Raw genomic sequence first — 14,363 nt, 5'->3', positions numbered from 1 at the left:
GGATAAATGCTATACTGTGGAGGTATTACTCCTCCTTCGCCCTAGCAATCTTATCCTTATACTGCCCATTCCCTAGAAACCACCAAGCCAGAATGAGAATCGGAATCCCGCCAACAACAACACAAGTATAGTTCATATTCTGCACCGTGACAGGCATATTATACGGGAAACTGAAGAAGACAATCGCAAAGACCAGCCAGCCCACGGCAACCCCATTAACCAGCCAGCCCCACCGCCCCATATGGAACACGCCCTTGTGCATGTTTGCGCGGCCGGTGAGCATGTTTGTTGAGAGTGGGATTAGGTATGCGACGTTGTTGATTGTCACGGCGGCGCCGAGCATGCTGTTGAATGCGGTGCTGCTGCCGAGATAGAGACAGCCTAGCGCGGCGATGGCGGATGCGACGAGGAGTTGGGAGTTGAAGGGGATGCCGAAGCGCTTGCTGACGCGGGCCCAGGTGTCGGAGAAGGGCATGGCTCTGTCGCGGGCGAAGGCCCAGAGGACGCGCGAGGTGGAGAGTTGGGAGGCGACGACGCAGGGACCGAGAGCGATGAAGAGGATGAAGGTGAGGCCGAAGGCGCCGCCGACGGACTGGGTGACCTGGCGGAATAGTTCAGTGAGAGGGAGTCCGGTGTTTGTGTCGGACAGGGCGGCGAAGTCTTGGACGCTGAACATCAGGGCGATCAGGTAGCTGAGGCCGGTGGTGAAGGCAATGGTCAGGGTGATGCAGATTGCCAATGGGGCGTTGCGTGAGGGCTGTTGAATTAGATTTCTAGACGGAAGATTGACAGGTAAACACTCACGTTGGGCATCTCCTCTGTGATATGCGTGACTCCATCCAGTCCTCCCAGGGCATACAGCGGGTTGACCAGCCCGGTGATGAAGCAGATAACATTGCTGTCCCAGCCGGTGTTGTTGATAAACGTCCTAAACACGAAATCCTTGCTTTGATACGTCGGCGCACATGCGACGACTGTAACGAGGACGACGAACCAGCCGATCTGGAGGTAGAAGAGAGAGAACCTGTTGAGCGCTGGGATGGCCTTGTTCCCAAAGAGGACCACCGACGCCGTCAAGATGTTCAGGGCCTGGTAAATGATGAACGTTTCCCACGTTTTGATTGGATCTGAGGGGTGGTATAGAGAATAAAGTGCTTGGACTGCTCCTTGTTAGTATCATGAGGATGTGCAGCATTCTGACATACCGATCTGGGCGAAGATCAGGTTGGTCGACGCGGTGGTGAATATCCCTGCAACGCGTTAGGTCTGGCGTTTGTTATATATGGATATCTTCGAATACATACAGCCAGAAACGGTCAGCCAGCCGGTGATGAAGCTCAAAAAGGCACTCAGCTTCTTGGGCGCAATCGCGGCAATCCAGTGGTACATGCCCCCCTCGGTTGGATAGCTGGAGACAAACTCGGCCAGAGAGGCCCCGAGGAACGACTGCATTATCGTGACCAGGATGAAGCCGTAGATAATCGCACTTGGTCCGCCGGCGTTGATTTCGGTGACGATGCTGAGACCAAGGCCTGTCCAGGAGATGGTCGTAGTCGACGCCAGCCCGATCAGCGACAGCATGCTAAAGTGACGCTTCAGTTCTTGAGTGTGGCCTACATTATCATTAATAACAGGGCTATATTTTGTTTCAAGACCAACATACCCATCTGCGCCAGACGCAGCTCGTCGGCGTCCATGCCGGGCGCATCGCTGGCCTTAACGGCTGCGTGTTTTGAACTGGAATCGGCCATCCTGACGTCTGACGCGCAGACTGAGAACCGCGGGCGTTAAAGAGTCTCTTCACTGTTGTGTAACAGTTGAGATGCGACGTGGCGGTGATAGGGGACTGTTATCAGCGCTGTATTTCCATCCCTTGATTCTTCCCCAGATAAAACAAACCCCACAAGGCAAGATAACGCGCCGAATATGCCGGACTTTGCCGGTTCCAGTTGGGGAATGTCTGGCCAAACTCCGGTGGGGTTGGCCGAGGTAAAAGAGATACTTGAAGGATAAAGTCTCAATAATATTCACTTGGTCATAATGTAGCTGTCGAGATGAAATCCGTTTGCTTGCAGGCGCTATACACTGTACTGAGTGCCAGCCTCGTGCACTCAGCACAATTAAACCACCATGCACAGACCCTCTTCAACGACTCAATGACCCTCCAGGACGCCATTTACGATCCAGCAGCCTCGTACTTGCGTTACTTTTACTTTCCCCTCGCAGCAGGCCCTCACGAGACCCGGTCGTCTGTCTGGTACTCGGTGGGATTGTTGCAGCGTAATCTCGACAACGACGCTGATGAAGCAGTTAAAATAATCAGGAATATCATTGGCGATCAAGAGAAGAATATATCAGCCCAGTGGTATGGAGACTACACCAAGTATCCCGAGCAGCCCACCGTGGGAAGTCCCGCGTACCCTCCAGTGGTATGTTTAAACACCTGCAGTTAAGGTCACTACTAACGAAACAGATATACAATTCTTGGGATCCCAACTGGCGCGGATTCATTGGCACCGCTTTGATAATCATATATGAGGAATTCCGGAGCCTCTTGCCTGTAGATGTGCAGGACCTCATACTCGAAAGCCTGCACAACAATACAATAGGCGACAGCTACCGTGTCGGTGGAGTCGATGGCGACAACTTATACCCCGGCTATTCCAATGCCTGGTTAATGAGAACTGTGGTCGGCTCATGGACCGGAATGAGGCTGAACAATGCCAACATGACTGCTGCCGGAGAGGCAGATGCGCTCGACTTCCTGAACCTGTTTGACCGTAACCAGACCCTCTCTGAGTTCAACGGACCAACATACGCCGGTGTATCCATATACGCACTGACCATCGCGGCGAAGTATCTGGGACCTACGAACTCGACCATCGGACAAAATGCAGCCCGCGTCATTCGGCAGATATGGGACTACGAGTCGCAGCTCTGGAACCCGAGCATGAGGAACTTGGCTGGACCGTGGGATCGTACGTACGGCTACGATATGAACAATTATGTAGCCATCATATCAATCTGGATGTGGACGCTGATAGGAAAGGAGAGTGTGTGGACGAACACATCTCCCATCTGGACCATGGCCCACGCCGATGACTTTGAGGTTGCGCCGGTCATTGCTGTGTTGTCCGAGTTTCACAAAACACTCATTCCAGAAAAGATAATTTCGCGGCTCAGTTCATTTTCCGGCGAGCATACATACACAGGCCACGCCTATGCACCTCCAGCGGACCTGGAACCGCGCAATATCACGACATGGGTGTCATCGAATATCTCCATCGGCACGCAGTCTTTTAACCAGAACGTACTCGGCGGCTTTTCCGAGGACTCGAGTTCCTTTAGCCCGTCGGTTGTTCAGTGGATACGATCCGACGAGTCCGTCGGGTACTTCAGCCTGTATCCCACGGAGACTGCATTGAAAGCCGATGTAGCTCCCTACGCTCTGAACCTCACTTACCCGCTTGGAAATTCTTCGAGTACATTCACGTTCGCACTCGCGGCAAACCCGCTGGGGAGAACACGCGACATTACCGGCTTCGATGATGTGTATGGTCTTAAGATTGAAGTCGTTGGTGGCACTGTCGACCTGACTCCGAAGATATCGTTTTGCGGCCTGCTAGGGGGTGCTTGCGAGGCTATTCAGTAAGTATTAGCTTCCTTTTTCTATCCACGGTTGACTGATATATGGCAGTAATTTTGAATTCTGGAATATCACATTCACCATGCCGCCTGGTAGCTCAGATGTCCCGCAGGTCCAGTTCAGATTTGAGCATCGGTAGTTGGGCTTGAGGCCGTGCGTCTGAACATATATGTAGAAGCGGCTTGCCATTAGCGAAATTATTGATGTGGCACCTATCCCGTTCCTTCTTGGAGTGATAAATCACGTTAGTCTTGGAGTATTAGCAAGATGTTGAACAATCACTGCGTCTAACCAACCAGTTTGGCTGGTGGGCTGATATATTTGTTCCATACATTAACAGTCAAATTAGCTAGACTTGATGACATCGTACTGGGTGTATTGGGATATCAAAGGGCGTGTTCAATCACAATTAACTAGCTACTATCAGTTTTGATATTTAACGATCGAGCAATGTATATATTGGCGCGTTCACTCTAAAGCCGTGGCCCAATCTCGCAAGAACCGCCATCTGGTTTCATCCTTCAACGACGTGTCTTCCCATCCATTAACCTTGGCTGGGAAAAGACTAACGGTGTCTTGTAGAGTCACATCGTGTGCAAGCACCAGTAGCACATTAGGTGCCGCATCGAATGGCATCATCTTTGTGATGCTCTGTCCAGTTTCTTCGGGCGACTCTGACATGCTGAATCCGTTATCTAGGACGCCGACCTCGTAAAACGGACAACAGTGATACATCCGTCCCTTTGGGTGTATCTCCTCCAAGCGGGTACTGGCAAATGGTGCCGGTATAACATCCGAGTCATTCGGGTGTGGCTTGATCTCCGATGGCAGTGTCAGGAACTCGGATGGACGCAATTGACCTGTATGGTGGCAGGTGTCGGCACCCATAAGTACAAAGCTGTCGTCGTCGGAGGTTTGCGTGCCGTTGGCTGTCGTCCTAGCGAGGCCACAAACGTGGCCGATATCGTGGCCAGGGACGTCAAGCAGGTAGAAAGAGCCGTCGCCAAAATAATCAAATGCACGGAATTCACCAAGTTGTAGATTGAATCTGTCCTGTGTAATTTCAACCAGTTTCCGACCATGGTAGTCGGTCTCAAATAACGAGCTCTTTTGGTTTGTAGGGTATCCTGGGAGTCGGGCAGCCGGCGCCCCAGGGCCAAAAACCAAGTCGACGCACGGGGGGAAGGTCGATGGGTCCCCTGTGTGGTCCGCGTGGCAATGGCTTTCATAGTTAGACAGATAAACGGGCTATCGGGGTATTTGCACACCTCCAAATTATAGCGTCAATCGAGGTGAGGTCTACATTGTTGTCCTGCAATATGTCTGCGACGTCCTTTTCGACATCAATTACAAAATTCTCCCGGAAGCCCTTCCAGAATGGACTCGAGAGTTCGTTGGCGTCCTTCCGGACCCCGAGGTCGAAAGCGACTTTCTGTTTGGTAACGGGATGCTCGATCAAAAAGGTGAATGCATTGGCAACTAGTCGATCCAGGTTTCCCACCCTCGGCTTGAGGAAGAAATCGGCGGGGCCATCGATCTTCACCGTCGTGTCTATTACGTGGACATTGACACTCTGGGAAGACCTGGGGATGTTGAGGCTAGGTATCTGCGTCATTTCGGTGGTATGGTGGTTAATTGATGTCGTGGAAATGTACATGTAACGCGGGGCATCCTATCAGGTTTCTTGGCTACTTGTGCTCCGCGGACTGGGCAGTGCCCCTCCCTCGTACTCTTTGTTGGGGCTGCCGAATACGGCAGCCCCACTGGCGGGCCCTGAGTGGTCGGGCGGACTCGGCACGGCGGGAGGGTCGTCCCGCGTCGGCTGCTCATTCCACACAATAAACACAAAGTTATGCAGTTAAGCAGTTATGAATGACAGTTGAACATCACAGTTTATCCGACAGGTAAGACTATAGAAGGCGCACGGATTGTTCCTGACCTGGCTTCCAGGGTATCTTACGCTTCGGTACTCGCATAGCCATGGGCTAAGATGCTCACCTTCTACATGGAAGTTGCGGGGTATAGCTGTCTCAGGGAGACTGAACAAAAGTTCATGCTCTTCTCTGCACCTTAAAACTTTTGGATCAGGTTATCTGCTGAACTTCCAGGGCGAATGCTCACCCCAATCGAACTGGAAGGTTCATCCCAAGTCCGCTAATCAAGGGGGTTCGCTTTTGGACGGTCTGGAGTGTGGACTGTGTTACACAATGACATCTATATTCCACCCGCATACCTGAATGCAGCCGTGCTCCACCTTCACATCTCAGTAATTGCGTTCCTGTCTGTTCTTAGTTTTTACACTTGAGCATTCTCACCAGCAAAGGACAGTGGGCCAGAAATTGCATGTTGCGTCGGGATGTCGCTGTCTTCGCAGTAGCTACCACCTTATCCGTTGCAGTAGTCGCTGTTTGGTGTTGCCATGCACCGGAAGTAGGTGGTCTAACGATTGGGACCACTCCTACCATAGCATCAGCGCCGTAAAGGGGCGTCCAGGGCGTCATTATTTATGAAAGCGGCGAGTGTAGACAGCCTCCGTGCTCTCGAACCGCAACATTTCCACTGTAACTGTGACTGAACAGTGGTTGATGCTAGGGTTACCATGGGTATACGCTTCTTACTGAGAAAGGGCGATGGTGAGGCCTCAATGGCGACTGTTATAAAGTCTAGTTGAATCTGACTACAGGAATAAGTACCTGATCCTCAAAGATAACGTGTTCGATATCCAGGCCCGAAACAATAGGTGAAGCCTTGACGGAGTTAATTTTCTAATACCAACCACCATGTCTTCCTCATCGTTCCCAACTGCCTATGAGCCGGAAGCGGCCATCGTCCGCGATCTCCGGGACTACATATTTCGGTCATACCAGAGAGCTAGGGCCTTCAACTTTGCCATTGCCTCTGCCCGTGCCAAAGAGAACGGCGGCCAGGAAGATATGAACCTGGAAGGGATCTATGACCTGAACGACTACCTGCGGTTCTGTGACAAGCTGCTCAAATGGGCGCCGGACGTCTCTAGCCCAGGAGATGCGCTACTTCGAAAGATCCTCATCTTCTACTGGGTATTCGAACAGCCATCTGTGCGAAACCTCCAGACGCCTGTGCTGCCTGAGACTTCGAACACGGACCTGTCCTGGATTTCCTACTGGCTCGTGGGTTTTGCTCGAGAAATTGGACACTGGATGGATACGCCAGAATCCGCAGCCCATGTCGAGTCCTTTTACAACAACCCTATCTATAATAAGGACATCGAGCTCTACAAGAAACCTCCCGGCGGCAAATGGGGTTCATTCAATGAGTTCTTTTCCCGTAAGTGGGCGGACATCAACGTTGCCCGTCCGATAGCTGGGGCAGATAACGACTCGGTCATCGTCCACGGCGCCGATTCTATGTTTGGTGGCTCCTGGAACATCGAGGATGGATTCGTCAACATCGAGAACCAAGCCATTACAGCGAAGGGGATCAAGTGGCCCGTTAGCGAGCTGCTTCAGCGCCTAGGCCCGGATTTCGATAATGGCAGCCTGATGCACGCGTTCTTGTCGCCCCATGATTATCACCGCCAGCATGCTCCTGTGAGCGGTAAGGTCATCGAGGTGAAGAACATCCAGGATCAGGTGTACCTCCAAGTTACCAAGAAACGAGACGGCACCCGTCTGGCGGCTGACCGGGGCCTTACTCGTGAGGCGACCGAGATATCACGAAGGGACCATAAGAAGAAGGTCGAGCTTCGATCGCTGGACGCCCCAGACGACGCAGGCTACCAGTGGTGCCAGACCCGAGGCCTGATCATCATCGACACTGTCGTCCATGGCAAGGTTGCTGTCCTGCCAATCGGCATGGCCCAGGTCTCGTCCGTGGTGATGAGCGTGCAGAAAGGAGACTGTGTGCAGAAGGGTGATGAAATATCGTACTTCTTGTTTGGGGGTTCGGACATCGTCATCGTCTTCCAGAACAGAGTCAAGTTCCGTGATGATCTCGAGGTAAACAAGACGAAGATCAACGTGAGGGAAAAGCTGGCTACCTTTTAGTCACCGTCGGTTGCCGTCCCACGGTTGTGGCCGATATCTTACCCTCATGTCATGGGAATTAGTATGTTGTTCAAATACATGGTTTATTTACTGCTCTCGTCGTCTATGTCAACACGACATGTTCAATGTTGGGTATAGGAGCGAAGGAAAGGCCATGCAGGTTTTCATCCACTGGTGATATAAGGCAGCGTCGCTCTGCATGGATTCAAGTTGGTCTGATTGAGCTCCACTGGCATTACCGTAGCCGTTCGGTTTCAAACACATTGTAGCCCAGAGGACAAAGCATGGAGCGAAAAGAGAATGTTCCAAGAACCGCCCAATACGTCCAGTGCGTCCAAAGGCGTCCGATCGCCAAATATTTAGGAATATGAGCTGCCAGTCCGCGGTGGCGAGCTGAAGTGGACATCGACTGTGGTGGGATGATGGAGAAGGCGTTCTATATCATCCAATCAGCTAATGCCATGACCGAGAATATACGATGGCAGGAGATCGCTGCCAAAACCAAGGCTCGCCGTGCTGCCAAACTGGATCTACGGCACTAGGACCCCCGGGACGTGATAGCCGCTCCGCAGGGCCCACGAGACAACACTGGAGCATTGCCATCACACCCTGAATGGAGATGTGGAGCACCTGGAAAAGAGAGGACAGTCCAGACCCAGCCATATTCGTGCCCCGTTCCAGCCCAATTCTCCCCTTGCCCAGTGAGGCCTGCATATTGCGGCAGCCCCGCGAGGTTAATCTTCGCTCGAACAATGATCGGCTGCAGGAAGAAGCCTTTCAACATGCACCCGTCACTGGTCAGGCAGGGTCTCGAGGAGGAACAGGCGGTGATGATCAGCCCCAGCTCCGGAGTACTCTTTCTCCCATTTGTTAACATGGATCCTGGTCCTCTTCGCTGGCTCTGACTTCATGGCGATGATCGCCCAGAGTCCTTTCCATACACAGCGACTCGAATGCATCACAGCGCATTAGCCGGGTCAATAGCTTTACATCTCTTTGAGCGATGGAGATTGTAGGTTTTCTCATGGCAGGTTTTGCTGAGAGGTCTCAAGAAGGGGGTTGGGAAATTATGGCAGCGAAGAAGCTATATAAAGCCCCAAGTATCCGGTCTCTGAGGACGACATCAATCTCCAAGCTCCAGTCTCTTCTTTTGATTTACCAGACCTTTGAAAACCACTGTCAGAATGCACTTCAAGTCAATTTTGCCGCTTCTGGGCCTGGCTGCCTCTGCCTCTGCCCAGGTCAGTGCTTCGCAAATGACCGCTAATATCGACCAAATCACACAGAAGTCATCGGAAACCAACGATATCGCCAAGAGTATATCCGTCACGAACTTCTTTAGCACCGCCCCTGTATGTTACTCAGTCCCGTCTAGGTGCCCCGAAGGGCTGCTGGTATAAGGCCATTCGTGCTTACTGCTATTCCAGCAATTGATCAACAGCTTTAGGGACATAATTCAGACCGCCTCCGATGATGTCACATCCATGAACGACGGTAAATCGAAGCGGTCTCTCAAAGCTCGCCAGGAATGCTTGGATCTCGAGGACCCCGAGCAGTGCCTCGCAGACCTTGGAGAACTAGTGGATGACCCCAGTGAGATCCTAGGAGATAAGCGCGCTCTTCGAGCTCGTCAGGAATGCTTGGATGTCACAGACATAGAGCAATGTCTTGCTGACCTTGGAGAGCTTGTTGAGGACCCGGGCGAAATCCTTGGAGACAAGCGCTCTGTCAAGGTTCGTCATGAATATGCGAGTGTGTCCCGCTGGAGAGAGATTGCTAATATCTTGAACCAGACTGTTGGAAAGAAGAGACAGGACCCCCCTGCCTACAGTGATAGCCAGCAGCAGGGCATCTGCAATGCTTTCAGAAGCGTATGTTGATTTCCCAAAAACGAGCCCACCACGTAGGACGGCACTAATAGCTGGAATAGTTCGTCATGGTGCATCAGGAACTCCTGAAGACTGTCATCGGCAAGCATGGCCTGTTGAGCTTGACTCCCTTCACCCAACCGGTTGCGCAAGTGCTCCGGGTTTTGGAGGGAGGTGTTGACACGCTTGCCTTTGGTATCATCGACAGTGTGCCAACCTGTGCTCAGGAAGCCACCCAGAACAAGAACAGCCTAGACATGACTCTTGAAGAGGCCCAGAACACGTACGACTCTAACTGAGCGTGCGCCCACTGCAGTTTCCCAGGGGGATACGTTCACCATCTTCCTGTCTTTTTAATTTCGACGGGAAAAGCATACTACGGGAAACCAATGGTCTGGAATGGATTTAATAGTTACTTTGAAAATACCTTCGCGTTATAATAATGTGGTCGGACACCAATCTACCCGATTCTTTTCTATTGAGAGCACTGAGAGGGTATATCAGCACCTGTCAACCGCCTGTATCTACCTAGTCTTAGATATGAACTCGCCAGTTTATTCTAAACATCATTAACTTAGGAATAATGGACGGTGAGAAACAACATTGTATTATGTGATAGTTATTTGGCGATTAGGCTAGGTCACACCCCTGCCCAGCGGTTTGGGAACACTCAGCCAGGGTAGTTGCACAAAACGTTAAACATCCTTCGTGGTACTGACGTGGTGTTACCTGATTGACGAGTTTTAAAGACTATTATAGACAGGACGTGTCCGAAATCGAGTTGGTCTGCTGGACAGCTCGAGTGGCAGTCTAGCCTGTTCCGGCGCAGCGATGGTCTTTGGTGGCGTAGATGATATCAGTCCGGACTTGCGGCTTTGAACGTGACTCGGATCATATCGAGAGGAAAACGCGTAGCATGTTCGTCATATGAATTCTTTTCCTTCGCGGGGTCTGAGGTGCGAAGTACCGAAAGGGCCGTCCTGTATGGCTCTCCCAAGCCGCTCCACGAAAGGGAGTATCGACAACGTTACCTGTATACGGTAGATATAATGGCACCTTTTGTCTCGACTGAAAAGGCGACTCGTCTCTGCGTAACCGCAGACAGGGACAGCTTTGACAGCAGCTTTATCCGCAGCTGGAGTCTTGAAGGGTTTGACGTTCGATACCTCCCGCTCGTCAAGGACAAGAAAGCTTTTATCCACGACCTCGAGGGCATAAAGACGGGATTAAGTGTTAGTGAATCATATGCCATCATAGGTGTGCATTCCAATCCTTTTTTAAAACCAATGGACCGCTCATTCTGCCAGGTTTCGGTGAGGCCGCCGCGGTCTGCCTGGAGCATTTTCTCCATTCACCGAACACTAGTAAGCTCTGCGCACTGATAGCTTACTATCCAACGAGGATCATAGACCCGGAACTTGCCTACCCATCATCGGTTCGTGTCCTAGTTCACTTTGCCGCGCAGGATGTCACTGTGGTATATCCATCCACTGGGAGGGCGCATAAGAGCCAAAGAGAAGTTAGACGTATCACTTCGGCAATGGGCACAGGAGATCGTCTCAGCGTTGCGTACCAGGCGTATGTGTACAGTGGCTATTTACCAGGCTTCGCAGAGAAGGACTCCAAGCAATATAATCACATATCAGCGCAGTTGGCGTGGAGTCGGTCACTGAAGGCCCTGCAGCTGGCATTCCATAGAGAGGTTGATTTGGAGGCAGTATGGGACGAGGCCCAGCAAGGTACTGTGTTCTTTGACCTGGTAATATTACCTGATTAACAGCTAATGTTGAGTTCTCAGCGAGGTACTTTTCATCCAAGCCCGGCAGTTCGGTAGGCTGCTATACAGGCGACGAGACCCCCTATGTTACCTGTCAACCAACGGCACAGGGCGCGTCTGGCGGAACGGACCTTCGTCGCTTCTACGAAAATAACTTCGGTGGAAATGCACCAACCTCGATGCGTCTACGACTTCTTTCCCGTACAGCTGGTGCAGACAGAGTGGTTGAGGAGCTGTACATGAGCTTCAAGCACTCCCAGGAGATGCCATGGATCCTACCGGGCGTCGCACCAACAGACAAGCAAGTGGAGGTTATTCTTATCAGCATTGTACGTTTCATCGGTGGCAAGATATCGTCTGAGAATGTTTACTGGGATCAAGCGAGCGTGCTTTGCCAGGTTGGCCTTCTCGATCCGGGACATGTCCCACAGGGTGTACAAGGAGTCCAACGTATCCCAGTTACTGGCAAAGAGGAGGCGAGAACGGTATTATCTAGCAGTACATGACACAATACGGTTGGATAATAATAATGGCAGTCATATTTTGTACATTAGTATCATTCAATGCACTCGAATCGTTGAGATTGCTATATACACATCCCCATCAGACCGGAAATAGGGGAATAGAGCATACTCGACCAAATGGCATCAAATTGCGTAAAGTGATTGAATACCAATACAGCACAAATGCTACATCATGGCTATTATGTTTAGTTACTAGACAACTGGGTTAGCTATACAGCCTCAACTGTAGATGCGCGGAACTCACAGCAGCTGGAGCGTCAAATCTCCATGTATCTTTGCCTTGAGCTGGACCTCGATGTCCAGGTTTATGTCTAGTCGCAGTCTCAATTGCTCCTCCTTTCCCTTGTCTTCCTCACCACCGGACTGTCCACCAAGGGCACTACCTACAGCCTTCCCTGCCGTGTTCCCAACTTCACCAACTGCCTTCCCACCGACGTCCTGTGCAAGCTCCCCAACCTGGTCGGTGGTCTGCCCAACATCATCCAGACGCGCAAGCTGCTGACCGGATTGGTCCTGTTTGTTTCTATTCCAGACCTCTGGGGGTGCATTCCTTTCACGATCAAGCGTGACGGTCCGCCTTGGACGGTGGTGTCGTTTGGGAGGTTCAGGTTCCTCCTCAAGCTCTGGCTCTGGAGAACCTATTTCTTCAGTTGGCGGGGACTCTGGTAGAGGCTCGTCCTCATCATCGTCCGGTTCGTCATCCTCTGGTTCATCATCTTCGGGTTTATCATCTTCGGGTTCATCATCTTCCGGTTCCTCATTATCAGCTGTCTCTTCGCGAGGTTGTTTATCCTTCTTGTTATCATCTTCGGCGTCCTCCTGAGCTTTGTCTTGGGGCCCGTCCTCGTTCTCTTGGTCATTTGCAGGAGTCTCATTTCCCATTGGATTCTTGTCGTCTCCTACATTATCGTTCCGTTCAGGCTGAGGGGTACCAGAGCTCCCGGGGGTGCCAGAATCGTCTGGCGTTGCCTCGGCGGGCGGCTTTTGTCTGAGCTTAGGGGGCTTGCGCTTCGCCGCGGGGGTGGGAGAGGCATTCCCGGCCGGTGTATCCTCCGTAGGATTCTTCTTTGTATTCTGTGACATTGTGGGATGTAGTATCTGCGGGGCGATACAGCTCTTAGATGATCTGTGGTATACCGATCAGGTATGTCTGTATTTACGTATATTGTCCGCCTGCCCAGGCAAGCATCAAACTACGGGAGTTGCAGCTACCTATGGCCTGCTGCGGTAGTATTGATGTCAGGACCGATGGTTTTTGATAGGTTAAACGGAAAACCACAAACAGTGGGACTGGCACAGACGCGGTCGAAGGTTGGCATCTCTCAATATTCGCCTGCGCCGGTTTTGGACTGGTCTCGCCACATCCACGTAACTACAACAACTCGGATAATCGGTATTGGATGAGAAGGCAGGGTAGGTAGACCGGGAGGTCGTTGACAGTACATCATCCTATGGTCAGTCTGGGATGTCTGCATGGTTACGGCGTCATTGCTTCGTCGATCAAGGCCGATGCATGGTATGCTTGATCAGAAAAGTACCGACAACAGTTCTAGTGGCGAGCGAGGGTGTGAACTCGCTTCCCACGCAAAGGGGCGAGGATTGATCTTATTCAGCCGGATTGAACCGTGCTACTGTGAGCAGAAATCGCGGACACAGGCGCCTGCGCAGTTGTACAGCTTGCAAGTATCTTAGCACCACTAAAACTTCTCACTCCTCGCATAGTCCTACACGATTATGTCTGGTAACGCGCCTCAAGGAGACGCTGACGAGAATGACGATGTCTACACCATGGATTCGAATGATGAACAAGAGCGTGCACCCCAGCGCCAGCCCAAAGCAGCGAAACCAGCAAAAGCAGCGAAACCAACGGCAGTCCGACAAAGACCGCGGCGCCAGAAACAGAAAAGAGACATGATCTCAGAGGACGATGATGTTCAAGATGAGTCCAAAGCAATGCAGCCCTATGAAGGGCGCAGGGCGCAAGAGCTCTCCAACAAGGAGGCCTCGCCGGCACAGGCGGGCGAGCGTATACAGAAACAAGACCAACAGCAAGGAGAGCAAGTACAGGGAAAAGAAAAGGAGGACACTGGGCTCAAACTACGACTGGATTTGAACCTCGACATCGAGGTTGACCTGAAAGCTAGCATCCATGGTGATATAACGTTGGCATTGCTGTGAGTTGGGCTTGATAACCCTTTGCTTTAGATCAATTTCTAATTTTGTGCAGTTCCTAATATAGATGTACAGAGAGGTTGATGTCTTTCTCCTCTCGAGGAAGCTACCTGTTTGTTGCAGCCTAGTGAGCACACAGCGTGAACCCTTGGAGTCGGCCTGCGTACCCCAAGAAGGGCGCATGACGATAGGAGAATTAATCCGATGGGTGGAATTTACATCATGTATACACATCCAGCTCGCGAGATGCGCCGGTTCCTTTTTCCGTGGGAAGTGGTTGAGCAGATGTTATGTACCCACGTCAGCAATAGATATCAAGTACCAGCATGCTTGGACCACGTTCCACAAAAC

At 51.6% G+C, this 14,363-nt stretch overlaps 8 protein-coding genes across 8 annotated transcripts; 5 read left to right on the top strand and 3 right to left on the bottom strand.

Annotated features, from left to right (window-relative positions):
- Positions 1–25: 25 nt before the first annotated feature.
- Positions 26–1,751, bottom strand: APUU_80041S (putative choline transporter Hnm1; the record flags this gene model as incomplete). The annotated part of the gene is made up of 5 exons (XM_041696277.1): positions 26–757; positions 805–1,160; positions 1,206–1,250; positions 1,305–1,613; positions 1,664–1,751. The coding sequence occupies 5 exons, from the start codon at positions 1,749–1,751 to the stop codon at positions 26–28; spliced, it is 1,530 nt and encodes a 509-aa protein (XP_041561924.1).
- Positions 1,752–2,156: 405 nt separating this feature from the next.
- Positions 2,157–3,785, top strand: APUU_80040A (uncharacterized protein; the record flags this gene model as incomplete). Its single annotated transcript, XM_041696276.1, has 3 exons — positions 2,157–2,429; positions 2,474–3,648; positions 3,698–3,785. 3 exons carry the CDS (start codon positions 2,157–2,159, stop codon positions 3,783–3,785), a joined length of 1,536 nt encoding a protein of 511 aa, XP_041561923.1.
- Positions 3,786–4,114: 329 nt separating this feature from the next.
- APUU_80039S (MBL fold metallo-hydrolase) lies at positions 4,115–5,303 on the bottom strand (the record flags this gene model as incomplete). The annotated part of the gene is made up of 2 exons (XM_041696275.1): positions 4,115–4,868; positions 4,915–5,303. 2 exons carry the CDS (start codon positions 5,301–5,303, stop codon positions 4,115–4,117), a joined length of 1,143 nt encoding a protein of 380 aa, XP_041561922.1.
- Positions 5,304–6,426: 1,123 nt separating this feature from the next.
- Positions 6,427–7,671, top strand: APUU_80038A (phosphatidylserine decarboxylase; the record flags this gene model as incomplete). The annotated part of the gene is made up of 1 exon (XM_041696274.1): positions 6,427–7,671. One exon carries the CDS (start codon positions 6,427–6,429, stop codon positions 7,669–7,671), a length of 1,245 nt encoding a protein of 414 aa, XP_041561921.1.
- Positions 7,672–8,855: 1,184 nt separating this feature from the next.
- Positions 8,856–9,838, top strand: APUU_80037A (uncharacterized protein; the record flags this gene model as incomplete). Its single annotated transcript, XM_041696273.1, has 3 exons — positions 8,856–9,023; positions 9,099–9,542; positions 9,602–9,838. The coding sequence occupies 3 exons, from the start codon at positions 8,856–8,858 to the stop codon at positions 9,836–9,838; spliced, it is 849 nt and encodes a 282-aa protein (XP_041561920.1).
- Positions 9,839–10,588: 750 nt separating this feature from the next.
- Positions 10,589–11,822, top strand: APUU_80036A (uncharacterized protein; the record flags this gene model as incomplete). Its single annotated transcript, XM_041696272.1, has 3 exons — positions 10,589–10,796; positions 10,847–11,278; positions 11,338–11,822. The coding sequence occupies 3 exons, from the start codon at positions 10,589–10,591 to the stop codon at positions 11,820–11,822; spliced, it is 1,125 nt and encodes a 374-aa protein (XP_041561919.1).
- Positions 11,823–12,080: 258 nt separating this feature from the next.
- Positions 12,081–12,923, bottom strand: APUU_80035S (uncharacterized protein; the record flags this gene model as incomplete). Its single annotated transcript, XM_041696271.1, has 1 exon — positions 12,081–12,923. One exon carries the CDS (start codon positions 12,921–12,923, stop codon positions 12,081–12,083), a length of 843 nt encoding a protein of 280 aa, XP_041561918.1.
- A 651-nt stretch (positions 12,924–13,574) lies between these two features.
- Positions 13,575–14,074, top strand: APUU_80034A (uncharacterized protein; the record flags this gene model as incomplete). The annotated part of the gene is made up of 2 exons (XM_041696270.1): positions 13,575–14,014; positions 14,068–14,074. The coding sequence occupies 2 exons, from the start codon at positions 13,575–13,577 to the stop codon at positions 14,072–14,074; spliced, it is 447 nt and encodes a 148-aa protein (XP_041561917.1).
- Positions 14,075–14,363: the final 289 nt, after the last annotated feature.

Source organism: Aspergillus puulaauensis, chromosome 8 (genome assembly GCF_016861865.1).
Source record: "Aspergillus puulaauensis MK2 DNA, chromosome 8, nearly complete sequence".
In the NCBI taxonomy this organism is placed as follows: Eukaryota; Fungi; Ascomycota; class Eurotiomycetes; order Eurotiales; family Aspergillaceae; genus Aspergillus; species Aspergillus puulaauensis.
The sequence above is the reverse complement of the archived record's forward strand: the minus strand, read 5'-3'. Positions and strand labels throughout refer to the sequence as shown.